Source organism: Erythranthe guttata, chromosome 14 (genome assembly GCF_056151865.1).
Source record: "Erythranthe guttata isolate IM_541 chromosome 14, IM_541, whole genome shotgun sequence".
NCBI classification, from domain to species: domain Eukaryota; kingdom Viridiplantae; phylum Streptophyta; class Magnoliopsida; order Lamiales; family Phrymaceae; genus Erythranthe; species Erythranthe guttata.
The window spans coordinates 18,629,054-18,649,438 of record NC_142546.1 but is presented as its reverse complement, the minus strand read 5'-3'; the positions used below and the strand labels follow the sequence as shown (position 1 = coordinate 18,649,438).

General features: G+C 33.4%; 1 protein-coding gene across 2 annotated transcripts; it reads right to left on the bottom strand.

The window, feature by feature from the left end:
• Positions 1-2,311: 2,311 nt before the first annotated feature.
• On the bottom strand, positions 2,312-13,717 carry PLDP2 (phospholipase D P2). 2 transcript variants are annotated; one of them, XM_088813341.1, is made up of 20 exons: positions 13,257-13,717; positions 8,864-8,965; positions 8,650-8,768; positions 8,423-8,564; positions 8,159-8,338; positions 7,638-7,814; positions 7,285-7,530; positions 6,492-6,608; positions 6,252-6,391; positions 6,018-6,167; positions 5,615-5,771; positions 5,123-5,497; positions 4,557-4,667; positions 4,225-4,371; positions 3,951-4,148; positions 3,779-3,880; positions 3,502-3,633; positions 3,041-3,106; positions 2,855-2,916; positions 2,312-2,771 (listed from the first exon to the last, which is right to left on the bottom strand). In XM_088813341.1, the coding sequence occupies exons 1-20, from the start codon at positions 13,455-13,457 to the stop codon at positions 2,516-2,518; spliced, it is 3,180 nt and encodes a 1,059-aa protein (XP_088669467.1). In that variant the 5' UTR covers positions 13,458-13,717; the 3' UTR covers positions 2,312-2,515. The 2 variants fall into 2 exon arrangements, 1 of the variants encoding a protein (XP_088669467.1); XR_016029593.1 differs by lacking the exon at positions 2,312-2,771 and having other exon boundaries at positions 3,502-3,626.
• Between the last annotated feature and the right edge of the window lie 6,668 nt (positions 13,718-20,385).

Here is a 20,385-nt window from a genome sequence, read left to right as displayed (position 1 = left end):
TAATAAATATGTTTGGTTAGGGACTTATGCACAAAAATCCCTTATTTGTTTACCTCATTTCAAAGCATTGTGTATAAAATAAAATTATGGCTGCGGCTATATGCAATACTAATTCCACTTGTGCAAAACCAAATCAAATAAAGATTCCAAAAGATTCCATTTTATTAAGATGAAATGACAAATATACCCATAAATTAAATTGGTTTTTGTTTACTCATGCAAGACCAAATAAGAAATAATAATAAAATATGAAACAACTAAATTTCGACATTAAGGTGTCGAACATATGTCCATAAATTCGACACCTTAATGTCGAAATTTAGTATATTTGGACTAATTTGCTAACAGTTAAATTTCGACACTAAGGTGTCGATTTTGTATCCAAAATCGACATCTCAATGTCGATTTTTACCTATAAAATTCGACATGTACATGTCGACCGTGTCTGCGCGGGATTTTTTTTTTTTTAATATGAAACAATTAAATTTCGACATTAAGGTGTCGAATATATGTCCATAAATTCGACACCTTAATGTCGAAATTTAGTATATTTGGACTAATTTGCTAATAGTTAAATTTTCACACTAAGGTGTCGATTTTGTACTAAAAAATCGACATCTCAATGTCGATTTTTTCCTATAAAATTCGACATGTACATGTCGACTGCGTCTGCGCGGGAGTTTTTTTTGGGAAACAATATTCTAGCTAAAAAAACACATATATGTATACTTTCTTGGGTTTTTCCACCGTAGATTCTTCTATTTTGATGTCTTATGACTCCATACTTGCCATCTTTGTAGGATTTGTTAAGTTTTGATGATTTTGAAGATTTAGGTTTTGTGGTTTTATAGATGAGGAAGGAGAAAGGTTTTGATGGAGAAGATGAGAGTTGGTCTTGTGGTTTTGTGATAGGGTTTTTTTTTGTTTTTGAGTTTTTGGTATTGCACATTTGGAATTTTCTATTTTTTTAGCAAGTAAGGGTATTATTGTATTTATACATTACAAAATTTAATTTGGTCTTGCACAAATGGAATTAGTCTTGCATATAGCCGCAGCCTAAAATTATTTACAAATGTATCTAGGGAATCATGACGCGTAGTTGCTAGACGCCAATCTTGATTCGTTGGGTGATTAAGTTGAAACGAGCTCCATCTTAATTATAACTCTGGGGACGAGTTTAAACCACAAAGAGTTGTGGACGCACGGCTAGCTTACACCTGAACCATCGAGGGTCACACTGCTCGTGCACTTGAGTCCTTTAAATAAACGGTCAAAGATAAAAATGTTTAATCTTTGCATAATTGGAAGTCAATATGATTGAGTTCAACATTCGTAATTTGGAATTATGACTGAGAATAAGAAAAGGAAAGAAGTAGGCGAACATCTTAGTGAACTTTCTAAATTGGGAAATTTCGAAATTAGCAGGTTCACTGAATTATTGTTTCCAGTTTTAGAAATTGGAAATCGAGAATCGGCATTCGTAAATGACGAGGACGTTTCAATGATTCCGAAAACATAATTGTTATAATTTTCCAATCATTGAGTTGTGAGAAACGAGCGAAGAAAGACTAACGAACTTAAGATGTTGGGCCCGGTCCAACTTAAGCCCGTTATGGCTTTCATACAAGACACTATAAATACAAGATTTGTAGGTTTTGCACAAAACACAACACACAAGAAACCCTAGCCGCACACCTCACGTCTGCTGCCCCTTCTCCGCCGCGCCGCTGTCACCGTCGCCCCGTCGCCAGAATCGGCGCACACGCGCCGATAGCTCTTTGGTAGTAATTTCCTTTAAATTTATGATTTTTGCGTGTCTAGTGCCACGTATCAATTGAATTTGGTATACGAGGTGAAATCCGAGAGGAGGAAGACAAACAGCCGATCTGCCGAAAACACCGCCGTCAAACCGCTGCCGCACGCGCCCTCACGCGCCGCCCCAAGACAGCGCATAAATCTCATGCGCCGCCGCTGATCCGCGCGTCTGCCGCTGCTTCTCCGACTACACGAATTGGTTTCCGTGGCAGTTTGCGTCAATCCGAAAGTTCTCCCACGCTTCAAGAGGTAATTTTCGGATCCGTTTTTAATTATGTTTTAATTTAATTATACTAAATTAAACGTTGATATTCGCAGTATGATTTTTCATGAATTATTAATTTATTATATGTGATTGTTGATGTATGATTCATGATTTACTGCTAGCATGCTAATTGTTTCAATTATCGAATTAATAATATGCATGTTGTATTTTAATTTTCGCTGGAACTATCAAGGTACGCAATTAATTGTTATTATCGAGTGCGTGTTTATATGATCAAACTCGTTTTTCATATAAAATTTTTATTTTTCGCTGCGTACACGTGCCCGATTGATTCCCAACAAAAACGAGATAACTAAAGAGTTATGTATATAACGATGAACAATGTCTTTTTATGGACAACATATGGTCGGCTTACTATTCACCTTTCCTGACTTTACGATACAACAAACTTCCTATTTGTATTTGTATATATAGTCAGTGGAACACCTGAGGAGATGCATAAAACTCACCCTCAATGAACATAGGTCTTAGATCATCTTCTTGACTCATGAAATCTAATGGAAAAGAAACAAGATGTCCTCTTACTGATTTTAGCTTCTCCATCGGGTCCGTAATTATGAGTTCATCGTCATTCTCGTACAGTTCCAGATTTTCAGGAGCCACTCCCAAGTCAATAGTTGTGTGCCCGAGTTTCATTCTCCAATGGCTCATGCTTTGTCTTAGTGCCCATCTGAAATTCATCGTCATGTTATATATATATATAACATAAATGCAATAAACATATACTGATAAGAAAATAGGTTGCAATTGAACCTAGACTGAATGGTGTCATTGGGGATGCAAGAGAATACATCTTCATAAATCTTTTTATTCAACTGTCAATGGAAAAGTCAATAGATGAAAAACGCAGCAAAATAGACATCATCAAAACAATCATATTTTTGCAATCTAACGGCCACACAAATAAACTAACTCCATAGTAATAAGCATTTTTCTTACCTTAGCAACATCTAACCAGAGGCCCTTGTATGTTGTATCAGCTACAGGGTCTTCTATTTGAGCCACCTGTGGTTGGTAGCACAATTTATTAGTAGCAATCAAAAAATGCATAAATATTAGAGTTTTTGCGCTATTCCTTTGATACATCTAATTACGATTTTTGTATATTTGTTGTTTTGTAAATAATAGTTGATTTTCGTTTTTTTTTTCTTTTTTGTAGTTATGTTTTGTTATTTTGTGAAATTGGTTGTTTGAACTTTTTCTTTTTGTTGAATCATGTTGGGTTTTATTGACGGCATTACAATTGTTTTTGTTACATTTAGTAGTCAATTTAATTATTCAACAACAATTTTAGTAGTCAGTTCCCTAATCGACTATGTCTCATTTCATAGTCGATTAATACACCAGACAGTGGAAAAAAAAAAGTTAAGTGGAATTGATCTTATTACGACAATGCTCACCTGCTGAGCATTTAGACCAAGGTGCTCGGCCCACAAGGAAACTCTAAGATTAAAAGCAAACCTTCCCGCCTTCCATGGATTCCCATCCATTGATGAATCAATGAATTCTTTATCTTGTATCAACACTGCAATCTGAATAACATAATTTCATTTTTCTTTTTTTCTTAGGTAAGATAATATTATAAACATCAAACTATATATAGTGACCAGATATTAAGATATATATATATATATGTCAAAGAAAGAATATTGGTCTATAAAACATATATATATATACCTCTGAGTCTCTTGATCCCAACAAGCTGCGATCATTAATGTTGGATGATCCAACCAAAGCACAACGATCATCGACTATCATAACTTTACTATGGACATAAATCTATTCCAGAAAAAAATGGAAATGGTTAAACATGTTCATTAATTAGGAAAAACAATTACAAAAAAATTACCTGACTTGTAACAACAGGACCGCCGTCAAAAAGTCTGCCATAAGTTCTTAAACCAAAGAAAGATATGTAATCGTGTGTTAAAGGACCCAACTTTGAACAAAGTTTTTGCAATATCGAACTTTCTCCTCTGGAAATAGTACGGTATTGCCAATGCATTATGGCTCTAACAGTAGCAGCACCACCATCATCCACACCACCCTATTTAAAATAAAATAAAATCGGTAATAAATAATAAAAGAAGATTAATAAGAAATATGGAAAAATTCAATGGTACCTGAAACCCAGGTAAGAGTGGGATCACAATTATGACTCTGAAACACCTTTTCTCTGTGTGCGCACGCATTATGCGCTTGTACAGAGATTCAAGCACACGATTTTGTATGAATTCTTCTTCTGAAAGCCCCGATATGAAAAACTGATTCTGCAAGTTGACATGCAGTGGATAAATAATAAGATTTAAAAAAAAAAAAAAGAGCAAAAAAAAATTATGCAGATTCATGATCATTTGTAGAAAGTACCTACTATATAAGTGAAATGCAATGTATGAATGGATAGTAAACATTTCATATAAAATGAAAGACAAAGCATATGTATATAAAACGCCACCTCGATATAAATGAAGTACTCTGCTTCCTCAATGAGAGCACAATAAGCTCTATGAATGCTGTCTTCAGTTTGGCTCGTTCCAGCAGACCACTGACTAACACTTCTCACAACCTACACCAATCCATGTATATACAAATTCAATGAATTTAAATAATTTATTAGTTTTTTTTACTATGTGTACCGAAAATTCAAATGTCAATAAAATTAAAATATCTATAATTTGTAACTTAAAATAAGAAGATAAATCAACATTTAATTAACTTTGTTAAGAGACTAATGGCATTTTTGTATTTTTCTATTGTTTTCAAATTGGCCTACAACCGACCCCAAAGGGAATAGAACCCTTGACCTGATACTACCCAGATACCACTCGGCCAGTGCTGATCTATCTAATTTGTATACTTAGAATGAGTTTATATTTTTGTGGAAGACAAAATATTGCTTAACTAATACTATCGAAGAAACACTCATGTTATATATATCTTGAGGAAAATATGAAGAAAAAAAATCTGTTAAAAAATACATAACAACGGCACGCACGCAGGCTGAATAAAATAATAGCTAACCTGGCAGTGGCAAAAACAACGAGGACCAGCTTGTGTTACTTGATCATTTGAAGATATGTTCTCGAATTTTTGGTCTTGTTTTTGCAAATCGGAATCACTTTGAGTATTTGGAGTGCTATCTTTACTATTTCCCGTAATGGAACAAGAGTGCGGACCGTTATTTGTTTCATGAGGCAAAAGCAGTGGGATGTTGTCGTTGTCGGGATTTGATGTCCGAGTTGAAAAATAATCATCGGGACCGATTTTGTCTGATTCGGAGATGTTCTTTTCAGTGTCTATTACATCTCTTCCTCTTCCCAAGTAATGTGGTAAAACCATGTGATGATGCTGAGGCATAAGCAACGGTATTTTCTGTTCGTTTGGTGCTTTGCTTCGCTGGCATATGGATTATTATAATTATATATATATTATTAGTCATGACCGAAACACGCTTGTTGAGAATCCATAAATACTTTTTATTAGTAAGTAGAAAAGGGCGATAATAATAAATACCTTTGCATGGTTCCAACGTTGAACAAAATGTCTAGCAATATCGGTGCAAGGTGGTCCCCAAACAGCGCAATGTACATCGTGCCATGGCATTCGTGGATATTTTTCTCTATCTAATTCGTCTTTCATTGTATCTTCCCATGAATTTGGTTCTGATTCTCTGCATAAATTCCGGATATAATTTTTATTGTATTTAAATTACTTTTGTTTTTTTAGCAATTAGTACCCCTGATCTGGTCAGGGGCAGGGGCGGAGCCATGGGGGTTTTCTTGGGGGGGCAGGGGCCACCCTAGCCATATGCATGGGTCCACCCCTGTCAGGGGGTTGTGTGCTAAAAAAAATTGAATCCTAGGATAGTTTTCGATATAACTAATTGCAATAAAACATAGGTAATTTATAGTTATACCTGGGGTTATAGTAGTCCTTTCCAGGCCATAAAGAAGGAGGACAATCACCTATTTTGTGTTCAACGGTGTCATAACGGCCAAAGCACAAGTCTAGCCCTCCAATAAAGCAAATCTTGTGATCAACAATAACAAGCTTTTCATGGTGTGACCTACACAAACACATTCTAAATCCTAAATCTTTCACAACATGCATGTATATGCATGTTTTATTTCAAAAGCATGCAACAACTTACCATAAGTAGATGCCACTGGATAAATGATCGGGATATCGCAAAACTTTCACATTTTCATGAATGTTCACAAGCTTTTTCTTACTATATAGGCTGTTAATTTTTAAAGCAAGAGACACTTCCTTGTAAAGAAGAATGTATATCTGCACAATAGCGTATACAGATTTTGACAAACCAAACGAGAAAATCTAGTAACAGAATATCCGATGAATATATATATGGGTCTAAAGACAAAAGTTGTACCTGGACCCCTTCCTTAGCTTTAGCCTCAAGTAAAAAATCAAGGCGCGAGGAAATATGATCTTGAAATGGCCGTCTTAAGTACAATTCAGGGCAAAGCCACCACCCAGTCATGTATATCTGAAGATACATTTCAATTGCAGCTTGTTTAATTAGACATTTGAATAAATAAGTAAAAGAATTCATTATCGCCGCATATATTATTATATTTTTACAGGGTAAATTACAAACACCCCCTGAGGTATGGTCAAATTACAAAAATACCCCTCTTGTTTGGATAATTACATCTACCCCTCAACTATGATTTTTTCTTACACCTCCACCCTTATGGTGCCAAATTCAACATAATCATCTAGATTCCGTGAAATGTGCTCTAGTTTGTACTCGTTTTGTGTAAAAATACAGTTTCCGATGCACCACAAACTGATATATACAAGCTAAAAATCACATATTATGATCATCTTGCTTCATAATGTAGAGTTTGAATGGGATAAAACGGGTACAAAAGTGATAATATTCCATATAATCTCGAAGATTCCACTAAATTTGAGGAGTTGAGGGGTGGTTGTAATTATCCAAACAAGAGGGGTGTTTTTGTAATTTGACCATACCTCGGGGGTGTTTGTAATTTACCCTATTTTTACATATAGTATATGTAAAACGGAAGGATGATAGTTACTGGTTCTCCAATTACCCTCTTGGTGTCACGAACACATTACTAAATTGGTTCTACGTGCAAGGTGCTTACTAATTATCTCGATACATATTATATATTGGAAACATAATTATTGATTACCTCTGATTTGGCATTTTCGATCGAAGAAGCAATAGCTTCAAATGCCGCATCGCCATCTATAAACCATTGAGCTTGGCTTCCATCTTCAGAAAGTCCTCTAATAGGTGCAAATGAATTAAAACGATGAGGATGACACCAACTCTCCCAACGCTTTGACCCGATTTTGGCATTAATTTCAGTAACCCAGTCTTCAACTTTAGCGTGGCTACTTCCCCTTATCTTTATATTTCTGTTCCCACAACAAACCTTTTTCAACGTAGGGAGATCATATATATATGTTATATGTTAGTAATTTCTTTCATACAAAATAAAATCACCAGTTAAGTAATATTTTGAACTGAATTAAAGCTGACCTGAAATGCATGGCGCAAAGGATTTCCTTGTTTTAAAACTTTGGCCAAACAGAGTTCGTCGTCTCCTTTAGCATTTGAAGCAGGCGGAAGAACATCAAACACGATTATGTCTAGTAATTTTGTGTCAAAATGATTCTCAAGGAAAGCCAAGAAACCCGGTTTCAGGACCACCCATACCTAAATTATTCAATTTATTCAAGTAAAAATGAAACAGCCAACTTAAGTACTAAATATTTCAAATTTATAGAACGCATAACTCAAATTCCAAGAAAATACCAACGAATAAATATTTCTACTAAGCGGCAAATAAAATTATAGTTTTGTTGACTTTTGGATTAATGCAAGTCAAACAATTCAATGGCACGGATTGAGTTGTAAACAATTCGAAAAAAAAAAGCCGGAACACTTGAGTTAGCATAGAATATTAAGATGAGAAAAAAGCATCTAAAAACTAAGAAATTAAGTATATGCGATCTCACTGTATTTTATTTTATTTTTAGCAGAAATATATTAAGACTTACTTTTTGCCAATTGTTGCGACAAAAACTGAAGCAATTAAAAAATGGAGAACACGTCGAACATCTGTTGTTATCCTTTGAAAACAATCCCAAGTGCTTAACCATCATATAACCTTCTTTCAGCTTATAAGGACCATACTCTTGTGAAAACGATAACTTGGACACCTCTAGGAACTTACATACCTGTTGTAATAATTATCAACAAAATAATTAAGAAAATACATACATACATAAGCAGATTATTTTTTTTTTCAGTTCAATTTTCACCTCTCTAGAATTAATGATGTCCAAATTCCCCAAAAAATGATCGAGGTAACCTTGCATGGCAGCTTTTGCTTTGTCTGAAATAGCCTGTTGCTTGCCAATAGCTGGACGAATGACCGAGAGAGCAGCTCTTGATGGAACTGACCTGTATTTAAATAAACGGGAAATTAAAAAAAATTAAAGTTTGCGAAAGTCGAAATATAATAATTAGAAAATGAAATTACGGTCACCTCTTTCTAAAAGTGTCGTCATTGTATATTATTGGCACAGCTCCATCATCAGGCTCGTCCTCATCATGCATAACTGTTGAATTATCTCCTAATCCTATGTTTTGTAGCCATTCCTTTACCTTTTTTTTTTATTCCCGACAAAATAACAAATTAGATGAAAAGATTCATGCGGCATCTCTAAATGTAACATTTAAAAAACGGGGAGAACGAGAACCTGCTCTTGTTTCTCATGAAAATCTTCAATAATTGCACGCTTCTTCAGCGCAATGTGCAAATAAATAACTTGAGAAGCCTTCTTCAACAATTGCCATTTGAACTGTCAAAGTAAAACATGCGTTATATGTAATTGAATTCGGATCCGAGAAATCACGTCAGAAGTCCTTTATTTCTATTACACTATGTTATAGGTGAAATTACACCGATGTTAGGCTTTAGTTAATGTAGACCCTCTAAGTTTGATTCAAGTTTATTCTCAACTAACATTTCATCCTATTTAACGGTTAATTTTGTAAGTAAATGATTATAACATGAGTAGTAATTTAATGTGACTTTAAGATGGAAAATAAGAACAATCTTTTAGATTACGACGATTGAACAATATTCTCTATAGCATCTTCGGTCTACCACCAATCTAATGTCCCGAAGTATTTGATTGGGTCTTATTTTCATTTCATTTTGAGGAAAGGTTTTGTGAGAACAAAATTAATTTTGTTTATATTTTGAGACGACACCAAAAACACTAGCGCATCCAAATCATGTATTGGAGAAAATATTTTGGAAGAAGAATTTGAAAAATAAAGTGATGTTTGTTTATTGGATAAGTTCTATGGGCGATGTACCAAGCACCCGCTTGCATTTTCTAGTGAAATGTTAAAAACTTGGGAAACTTAGTAAGACTCCTTCATTTGGAAAAGTCATGTAAGGTAGATCCTCTCAAATAAATAATTTGAGAAAACCCCTTTGCCTTAGATATAACATTTCTCACACATTTAAACATTTAAATTGCCGAATATACCCTTCTAAACCCTAATCCTATTATTTTTTTTTCTCTCTTTCTGTCTCCTCTTTCTTCCCGTCTTCTATCTCCTCCATTTTTTTGCTCTTCGATTGGCGCGGTGGTACAGCGACATACCCAAACTGCAACCCAACCGAAGGCGACATCTGGTTGAATAGCCCTGTAGGATAGAGTTGGTTGGTCGTGAGTCGAGAAATGGGTGCATTGTATTGTGTCCGTGTGTTTACCGTTGAAGGGTGGTTTTGTGATGGCAACGACGGTGGAGGAACAGACGGTAGGGAAGCGACGGCGGCGAAAGCACTCGAACTTGACGGCGGCAGATCTAGCATCTTTGGCTAGATTGCGTCGAGGACATCGCAGGGCGAAGGTCGAGATGGGGATGGTGTGGTGTGGTGACGATGGGAGCAGATCTAGGGTTTTTTTGGGTAGATCGGCGCGGGCGGAGGAAGTTCGTGGAGGTTGGATCCTTAATCGACTATGTTATAGTAGTCGATTACGGTTAATCGACTACAGTTTTTAATTCATTTTTGGATTTGTGTAGTTGTTTTTGTTATTTTTTGCGGCTGTTTGGATTCATTGACGTCATATTAGTAGTCAATTTCATTATTCAACAAGGATTTTAGTAGTCAGTTCCTTAATCGACTTTGCTTTAGTTCATTAATACCGTAGTCGATTAATATACCTTGCAGCGAAATTAAAAACGAAAAAGAAAATGAAAATAATAATAATAATAATAAAAATAATAAAATAAAATAAAAAATAAAAAATAAAAAAATAAAAAAGCAAAAATTAATTAAAATAAAAAATAAAAAACGTAAATGTAGAGAGGCAGAAATCCAGGAAGGTATGGATGAAGGAGACTACAATGTGTTGAAAATTGTCATTTTAATGTTTTACATAGTATAAAGAATAAAACTAGTTCCAACATTGTTAATTTTCTTATACTTATAAAAAATAAAATAAAAAATTTATTAAGAATTAAATTAATATTTAATGAGTTGAAAATTGATTTCAGTTAAAATTTTAACATTAAATGAGGTCTTTGAAATATTTTTGGAATACAAGGGGCTATACGTAATTAAACCTAACCTTCGTCAATATTTTTTTTAGGGATTACCTTTCTCAATATTGGGTCAACATGAAAAAGCCAATGGTTGGATGGGATTAAGTTTTAGCAAAAATAAGACATGGGAGGTATTTATTAGTTTCAAGTTGACACAAGTAACGAGGTAGGTGTAGTGTACGTAAACAAAAATTGACTCTTATGTTCTTTATATCTCTTTGTTATGGTTATGGATCAAAATTAAATAATTGGTGAAGTTAAATTGGGGTTAAATTGAAGTGTATTAAAATGTGAGGCGTGGTACTTTAGTCATTTATACACTTTTAAACTTTTTAAACTTTATATGTAGTTTTCATTAGGCCACTTTACGATAAGTCCATCAATGGGTACTTATTTATAAAGGGGTCTAGACAAAAACTTATTTTATAAAAAAGTCCACACATGATCTAGAGGTTTGTAAAAGACTAAAATAGTCCCTCACATTTTAATATGTGCCAATTTCATCACCTAATTTAATCTAATCTCTATTTAGCACCAAATTTCACAAATTATTCAATTTTGACCCAAAACACAATTTTATGGACAATTTCGTCCATCGCCGTCGTTGACCACCGGTCTCCGGCATTGATTTTTTTTCTCTTCCTGATTTTCCGCCGATCTCCGGCGTTGACTTTTTCGGTTTTTTTTTTTTGAATTTTGTTTCTTAACATCTTTTTGCCTCCGTTTAACCAGCAATATCATTCTGGTTGACAATAATATTAACAATATTACTTAATAATATTACTTTTAAACACAATAAACTTAACTACACTACAGTTTAACACATTAATATTGTTATATTAATCATTATTGTTATATTAATCTTTAGCACAGTAATATTAGCACAACATAAATCATTATTATTGTGTAATAGAGTAATATTAATATGTTGACCGTTCAAGGTAAACATAATAAAAGGCCAAAAGAATTAATATTACTGTGGTTGACAGTTATATTATAACAACAGTAATATTACCATCAATCACAGTAGTATTATTGTGTTAGTACTATTATTATGTTTACAGTAATAATATTATTACGTTACTCCGTCAATAACTCAAACACAATAAAAAATCGAAAAAAATAATATTGGTTATGTTTGTTAAGCTTTTCAAATTCAAAATAATATTGATGTGGTTGACAATAATATTAATAATATTATTGTGTTTACAGTTATTTTACTGTCAACGACAGTAATATAATTTCGCCGACTTGTCAACAAATCAAATAAAATAAAATAAAAAAATAATAAATAATAATACTAAGAATAATAATAATAATAATAATAATAATAATAATAATAATAATAATAATAATAATAATAATAATAATAATAATAATAATAATAATAATAATAATAATAATAATAATAATAATATTGTCGTTGACTCTAATTGTACTGTCGACAGTACAAGTACAATTACACAAGTACAATTACGTTAATTACGTTAATGTACTGTCTACGATAGTAGAATTACGTTAATGTACTGTAGACAGTAGAATTACGTTAACGTTAATGTTAAAGATAGTACAATGTTTAGCGGCAGGCGTAGAAAAGGGATAAAAAAATTATGAGAAAAAAAAATCACTAAAAAAATCAACGTTGGAAACCGGCGGCGGAAAAAACAGACTAGAAAAATAAAATCCACGCCCGAATCCGGCGGCGGAAAAAACAGGTCAGAGGAAAAAAAAATCAAAAAGTCATCGCCGGAAACCAGCGGCAAAAAAATAATTTTTGAAAAAAAAAGTTTAAAAAAAGAAGAAGTGAAAATTGAATTTTTGTGGTCAAAATTGATTAAATTGCGGTTACAATTAAGAATTGAGTGTAAAGGATTGGGGTAATTTTGTGGTATACACTTCTTTTATTTATAATAAATATTAAAGGGATGAGCTTATTGGCGAAAGAGACATAGCCCTTAAACTTAGGTTGGTTGGTGAGGACTTATGCACAAAAATCCTATTTCGTAAAAGCAATTTGGAATAAGTTGTAGACTATGAACTTATTCCTAATAGGCCCATATTTTCGAGGAGTTTTTTAAGCAATTAATAAATCCAATAAACTCATCATTGATCATTAATAACGTAAAAAGAATTAATTGAGATAAATTGTACCTAACCCATATGGTGGATCGGCCACCAATATTATGTTACAGCCAACCAATATGAGGCATATTAGTGCATTACTCAAACTCGCAACAAAATTATTATTTTATCACCCTCAATATAATAATTAAAAAAAATTCAAATCCTGGATCGCTTTTAGTGGCGCATTCACGCACGGTGCATATGAATCACTATTTTTTTTTTCTAAAAAAAAAAAAAAATCAATATTTTTAATTCTGCACACATAGTCACTTATCCATGATGCATGTATCATGTATGCACATGCGGTAACAATTAAATTGTAAACGGAACATATACATAATACATACATACACAGACACACAGTAAGTCACGTGGTAATCACGTGGTAAGCGAAAATGACGATACCTGTCTGTACTGAAGTTCAATGGTATATGACAAAAGCAACGGAGTGATGTCACTCGCATCCGGCCGTGAAACCGCCACGATTGTAGCCGTCGGCAACTCCTCGAAAATCCTGACCCCCGCCGCCGCCGCCGCATCCCCGCCGTAGCCCAGCCAGTGAGATGATGAAATCACACCGCCGGAAATTAGCTTCTCCGTCGACATTAAATCCTATATTCTTGCATGCTCTTTTTATAACTTCTATTTTTCCTTTTCCCCCCACACACACACACTCAGATTAAATATTTCCGTGTAAAACAATTGGTTCTTGTTTATATTCCGATCGAAATTTGGGGAGAAAAAAGTTTCTAATTTGGAAGGGGGGTTGGGTTAGTTTTATTAATATGCTGACACGTATACATAATTTGTGTTTAATGTTTTAGGCTTTCGCTTTTGTTTATTCAAATTGACAATTATTTTTTCTTGTTGCTTACATGATGGCCAAGTGGGAATTTTATAGTCAAACATGTCATCACCGCACTGCGTTAAAATGACGAAACTACCACCATATACATATTATAATTGTTTGGGCCCAAATTAATTTTGTAATTACTAGGTAAAATTGTATATTCATAAAAATTGTGTGATTCAACTATATTTTTTTTAAAGTGATTAACATTGATATTTATTTGATTCAATGCTAATTTTTTTTATTTGGGTCCGACTACTTATACAACAATTTATTTCATAGTAAATTAAACATTAATACCTGGTTTGGTTGAGAATATTAGTCCGTCAATGATTAATTAAATAATTAGCCTTTGCTTGATGTTTGGTAATTTTAAATAACTTATCGGGTCGACCCGTAAATATTATGTTTTCATGATTTATCTTATTTTATTTTATCTTGTCTTTTAGGAAATTTTTTTTTTATTAAACGTATTGTGGTCCGATAAAATAATTGTTTTACCGGTACAACTTTAACAATGTTAAATAGTTATACTGCACAAACATAATAACAGTAAATAAGGTAAAATCGGGCCAGATCGGGCTTCTATTGAAGGGGGGTTCTTTGGTAATTTGGACATAAATGTTGAAGAAGAATCATTTAAAGAATATCCATAAATCCATGTTGCTTGGTGCTTCACGATACGAATATGCTATAAACTCCAATACCATATACCTTGAGGGAGGGGACCACTTTACATTTAATTTTATATTTTCATTCCCACCTTAAAATTAAAATCTAAGTCTCAGATTAGCTATATATTTTCTTTTTCTTTTGGTCAAAATATTGAATTTCGTCATCAACTTAATTCTTTTTATATTTTATTTCCCAAATATATTGTCAAGATAAAATGGCTCAATTTATTTACTCGAAGTTGTTAAATACTTGAATCAACGGAAATTTTGAATTTTTAAATAGTGACACCTTACGTAAAGTTATGTTATTGTTTAAGCTATTTTAAAAATATTAATTGTTGTATATTCATATCATGAAATAGTTAAAGTTGTTTTAAATATTCATAACCTACCGCTCTTTGTCGCAGTTAGTAAAAGATGTGATGTTGAGGACTACCTTAAACCTACGAGGAGGCAATTCTCTTTTTAAATTAAATGCCACTATATATGTTATTAGTTTAATTTTGTCAACTATATATCATGAGCTACGAATTTTGATGAGTCGTTCAGATCTTGAATCATATATATGTATGTGTATGTATACATGACCACATATTGCGTGCGGCCCTCTAGTTCGAACAAGTGAGTCAAAAGTCGTAGAGAATCTAGACTTTTAATGGAGGAGGCTATTGGAAATTTCGTACAATAAAAATATAGGGTTAACGAGATATAAACCTCTCGATAAGAAAAATATTAGGACTAACCACCTTATTTAATTTTAATAAGACAATCCCCTTCAATTAATGATTTATCATGTGTACTCTCCTATTTTGTGTTAGATAAAGACCCCCCAATCTTATGAGAAACAGAGACATTCATAAAAGTTAACTATCTTCCTAAACCACCGCAATTAGGATGAAAATCTTCCAAAAATCTCGCCTGAACAAATTGTCCTGTTATCTACCTCTTCCTAAAAACATGCTCTCTTCAACTTCTTCTCTTCTTCTCCATCTCCCCTCTCTCCAACTTTTCTCTTTCATCTTCTCAACGAAAATAGTTTGCTATGTTCAACAACGGCAGAGGGCCAGTAGTGTGCACCGGCGGCGATGGCGGCGAAAGGGGGTTATGTGCAGCACGACGGTGAGCGGTGGTGTGCAGTAATGTCGAAGAGTGGGGGTTTGCGGCGACCATATGCGACGGTTCAGAATTCTTCCATGGTTGATTACTCAAGAATGGAGTTTGTAAACAAACTTGTTTTTTTAGATCTACAAATCTATGGTCGCGTTATTTGTTGACTCGTAAATTTTTGTTTCCCATGAAATTTATTTTATCAGAGTCCACAACAAAGAAGGGATCATTGTTGTGGAGAAAAATATAAAATATCGTAGTCATCTACATCCAGAGTCAACTACAAATAACGGGTAGTTCACTATATCGTTCCAAAATCAATTATAATTTTTTTCTGATGTCAACTATAAAAAATGGGTAGTTAACTATATTGCTGCCAAAGTCAACTATAAAAATTAAATAGTCAGCTATATTTTTTCCGATGTCAACTATAAAAAAAAATGGTAGTCAACTATAATTTTTTTCTTTAATTCACTATATTAATTTTCAATTTACGAAACTATGGTGTTGTAAAATGGAATACCGACGATAATAAATCTCATTTTCGGCGAAACATGACATTTCATAGAGTAAAAAATAGATTGATTTCAACCAAAAAATGAGATGTAGAAGAAAAGGCAAAATAGTGCGAAGAAATAGAGAAAAATAAAGAGAGAAAAAAAAAAAGAAATAGAAAGAGAGGAGAAGAGAGAAAATGGGGGAAGAGAGAGAAGAGAGAGATAAGAGAGGAGAGAGGGAGAAGAAGAATAAAACAAAAAAAACAAGTCAAAGGAAGGAAAAAAGGAAGAAAGATAAATGAATGTAGAATATAAATTGACGGATAAGAGAAAAATAAGGAGAAGAGAGAAAGGAGAAAAATATAGACAAAAAAAGACATAAGAGATATTAACATAATAAATTGGGCTCAAACTCTATTATTTTACCGTTATCCCTCATTTTCCCAAACATATATGTAACAAAACAGAAAAATGTAAAAAAAAAAATACAAAAAAACAAAAAAAAAAAGAAATATATATATATATATATATATATACATATATATATATATATATATATATATATATATATATATATATATATATATATATATATATATATATATATATATATATATATATATATATATGTATATATATATATATATATATATATATATATTGTTCAGTTCATCCATGTAAATATTGGCTCGTATATTTTTTTTAGTGTAAGACGGCCATAGTATATCATTTAATAAGTACACCGATGAAAATATTAATCTTAACAAATCAACTACATTTTTTTACACTAAATCACAATTGCAATTTTTTTCTAATGAAAATCAACTATTGATAGCGATTTGACACCATCATACTTTTTTTTTTCCCTTCTTCAGCTTTTATATCATTGAAATTATTAACTTGTATGATAGCGAAAATGGTGGATTGGTGACATTCTAGGGCACACATAAAATGTTTTCATATTCGCCAAGATGATAGCGAAAATGGTTATCGTATGATATTCAACTAGAATATAAGATCTTAATTATGTGATACCACAATTATTAATCTAAAAAAATATTTGATGGAAAAGGAGATTAAAATTAATTGAATACTTCCCTTGATTGTTTTTAAGATCTATCTCGAATGGATTTAGGAACTCAACGCCTTAACTCGACCCTGAATTCCCACAAACGACGCCACTTAATGGAGTAGGATCTACATCCTCAAAACCTCCTTCCAAGATCAACTTTCTTGACCGCCGAAAAATCCACCGAGCGCCGGTATTTTGCCAGAGAAGATGAAATCGACGAACGGAAAATATAAATCTAAAGGAGTTTGGAAGAGAGCATAAGTATTCTTATTGATGTTAAATTGTATCCTTATTGAAAGCGTGTAAGTCTGGCGGTTGTTGGTATCTCCACATAGCTTACTGGGAAGAATCTTTAAGGCTAGATAATACCCATATTCAGACATTTTGGGCTCAGGTTTAGGGTCTAATCCATCATATACGTGGAGAAGTATTTGGGGAGCGATAGAACTAGTGGAGAAAGGGTCACGCGGGAGAATTGGAAATGGGGCGAAAATGAACATTTGGTGAGATAAATAGCTTCCAAGAGAACGAACTTTTAAAATTTTCACTCCTAGAGTCAACTGGCCGATTGATATGAATGTGCAAAGCCTTATTGGTATTACAGGTCTACCGTCTATGGAAAGTTAATATGATTACATCTATGTTCTATGAGGAGGATCGGAAAAGTATTCTCTCTATACCAATTGGGAGCGCGATTAATGAAGATCGACTTATATGGCATTACAATAAGAATGGGTTATTCTCCGTTCGAAGCGCCTACCATACCGCAGTTCATTTAGAGCAAGAGAAAGCGGGTGTTAATATTGCAAGTGGTTCATCTCTCATTTCATCGAGTTCTTGGAAATGGCTTTGGGACTTGAATTTGCCTAATAAGATCAAGATCTTTTTATGGCGTTGTTGTAATAATCTTCGCCCGACACGCCAAAATCTTACTAATCGGAAGATTTTAGAGAACAGTTTGTGTGAAATTTATGGGGCTGCAGAGGAGGATGTTTTGTATTGTTTGTCCTTATGTTCGTTTGCGAGGCAGGTTTGGGCGTTAAGTGGAGTGGCATGGTCGATCCATTGGCCGAATAATTGCTCACTTGTGGATTGGTCCTTGCAAATGAAGAAGAAGCTTGATAAAACTAATTTTGAATATTGTGTTGTGGTCTGCTGGGCTATTTGGTATGCAAGAAACAAGAAATACTTCGAGAAGGCCAACCATTCGGCTCATGACATTATCTTGCTCGCAAAGAATTTTCTTATGGAGATGCGGGGTTCTGTTTCCAAAGTTCTTTGTTCAAAACCTCCGTTAAAGATGCAAAGATCAAATATCAAGTGGGAGGTTCCATTTAGAGACGAGGTGAAAATTAATGTCGACGATTCACTTGCTTCGGTGGAACATGGTTGCGCGCTAGGGGGTTTGGCAAGGACATCTGATGGAAATTGCATAGCCTGGTTTTCTACACATTGTCCTCTTTTCATTGATCCTACTTCAGCCGAGGCTATGGCGGCTCTCAAAGCTATGGAATTCGCCCAAAACCACCGGTGGAATAGAGTAGTTCTCGAATGCGACACTATAGTTGCTGCTATTGCTGGAGAGTTTGGTAGTCGCACGATCTGTGGTAATGTTATTGACGATATTAAATGCTTAGTCAGCATGTTTGAAGTGTTCAAGATTCGTCACGTTAAGAGAGAAGCAAACCGCGCAGCCCATAAGATTGCTAGGCTTTCGTCGATAGACTGTTTTATGTTGAACGTTCTTCCTAGTTTTATTATTGATATTGTAAAATCCGAGTTTCCTCATTAATGAAATTCTTATTTCCTCCCAAAAAAAAAAAAATTGTATCCCTAATCGGACTTGTTACAAGACTTTAGGAAGGTTTTTTTGATTATTTCCTAGTTTAACTCACCATAATTATGTCGAGATTTACACTGATTGCTGATTTCTCCATTAGTAATACTAATTTACATGTTTTTCTTATCTATTTAGAAAAAGTATCTCCGAGTCTTTTGCTTCTAATGGCTTTCGTTCAGCTCGTCACCTACCCCGTTGATTTGTCGCAGGCATGTTCAGATGGGTTGACGAGCTCATTAACCGCAAGCTTCTATATTTGAAGTGCATTGGATCAGTACGCCCAATAAATCTCTTTTGGCCTATACATTTTATCCTTATATTATTTTAATAAGCTCAATACGGGGAGTTTGGTCCAAACTTGCCAAACTGAGCCCCACTAGTAGTGTTGTTTAATCGATGGCAACAATGCATAAGTGATATCTTTAGATGAAATATTAAAAATATCATCATTATATTTTAAATGGAATTCTAACAAAAAATCTAAAATTAACCTTCTTATTATGGGGTTTTTGTACATAAGTCCCGAACAACCAATCTTTATTATTCTAGGTTCACGGGTTATATCCCTTCGCCAATAAGCTCATCCGTTTAATATGTATAATAAATAAAGGAATTATTAATGTATATGACAAAATTATCGTCAACCCTTTCCACCCAATTCTTCATTGTAAACCCAATTTAATCAATTTTGACCACAAAATCCAATTTTGACTTTTTTTTTTCAGAAATTAAATTTTGCCGCCAGTTTCCGGCGTTGATTTTTCGATTGTTTTTTGGCTTGTCTGGTTTTTCCGCCACCGGTTTCCAACGTTGACTTTTTCGTTTTATTTATTTATTATTTTTTATTTACGCTCGCCGCTAAACGTTGACCGTAATTGTACTGTCATTAACAGTAATTATACTGTCACTGACGGTAAATTAACGTAATTATAGTGTCACTGACAGTACATTAACGTAATTGTACTGTCATTGACAGCACATTTATGTAATTGTACTGCCATTGATAGTACAATTAGAGTCAACGACAATATTATTATTTTTTGGGTTATTTTTTTTTATTTTGTCTGATATGTTGACAAGTCAACGTAATTATATTACTGTCGTTGACAGTAAAATAACTGTAAACAAAATAATATTATTGTCAACCTTATTAATATATATATTTTTTTTGGTTTTTTTGTTTGTTTGAGTTATTGACGGATTAACGTAATAATATTACTGTCTACTATTGTAATATTACTGTAAACACAATAATATTATTGTGATTGACGGTAATATTACTGTTGTTACAGTAATATTACTGTCAACCGCAGTAATATTAATTCTTTTGGCTTTTTATAATGTTTACCTTTGTTGAACGATCAACATATTAATATTACTCTATTACACAATAATAATGAATTTTATTGTGTTAATATTACCCTCCTAGAGATTAATATAACAATATTACTATGTTAAACTGTAGTATAGTTAATTTTACTGTGTTTAACAGTT

Bases quoted from the DNA above. Each gene is read 5' to 3' on its own strand.
- PLDP2 (XM_088813341.1), bottom strand. From the start codon at position 13,457: ATGTCGACGGAGAAGCTAATTTCCGGCGGTGTGATTTCATCATCTCAC. The intron at 8,339-8,422 runs GTGAAAATTGAA...TTATTACAACAG, and splicing joins ACATCATTAATTCTAGAGAG to GTATGTAAGTTCCTAGAGGT. The intron at 5,498-5,614 runs GTATTTATTATT...TCCATATGCCAG, and splicing joins AACGTTGGAACCATGCAAAG to CGAAGCAAAGCACCAAACGA.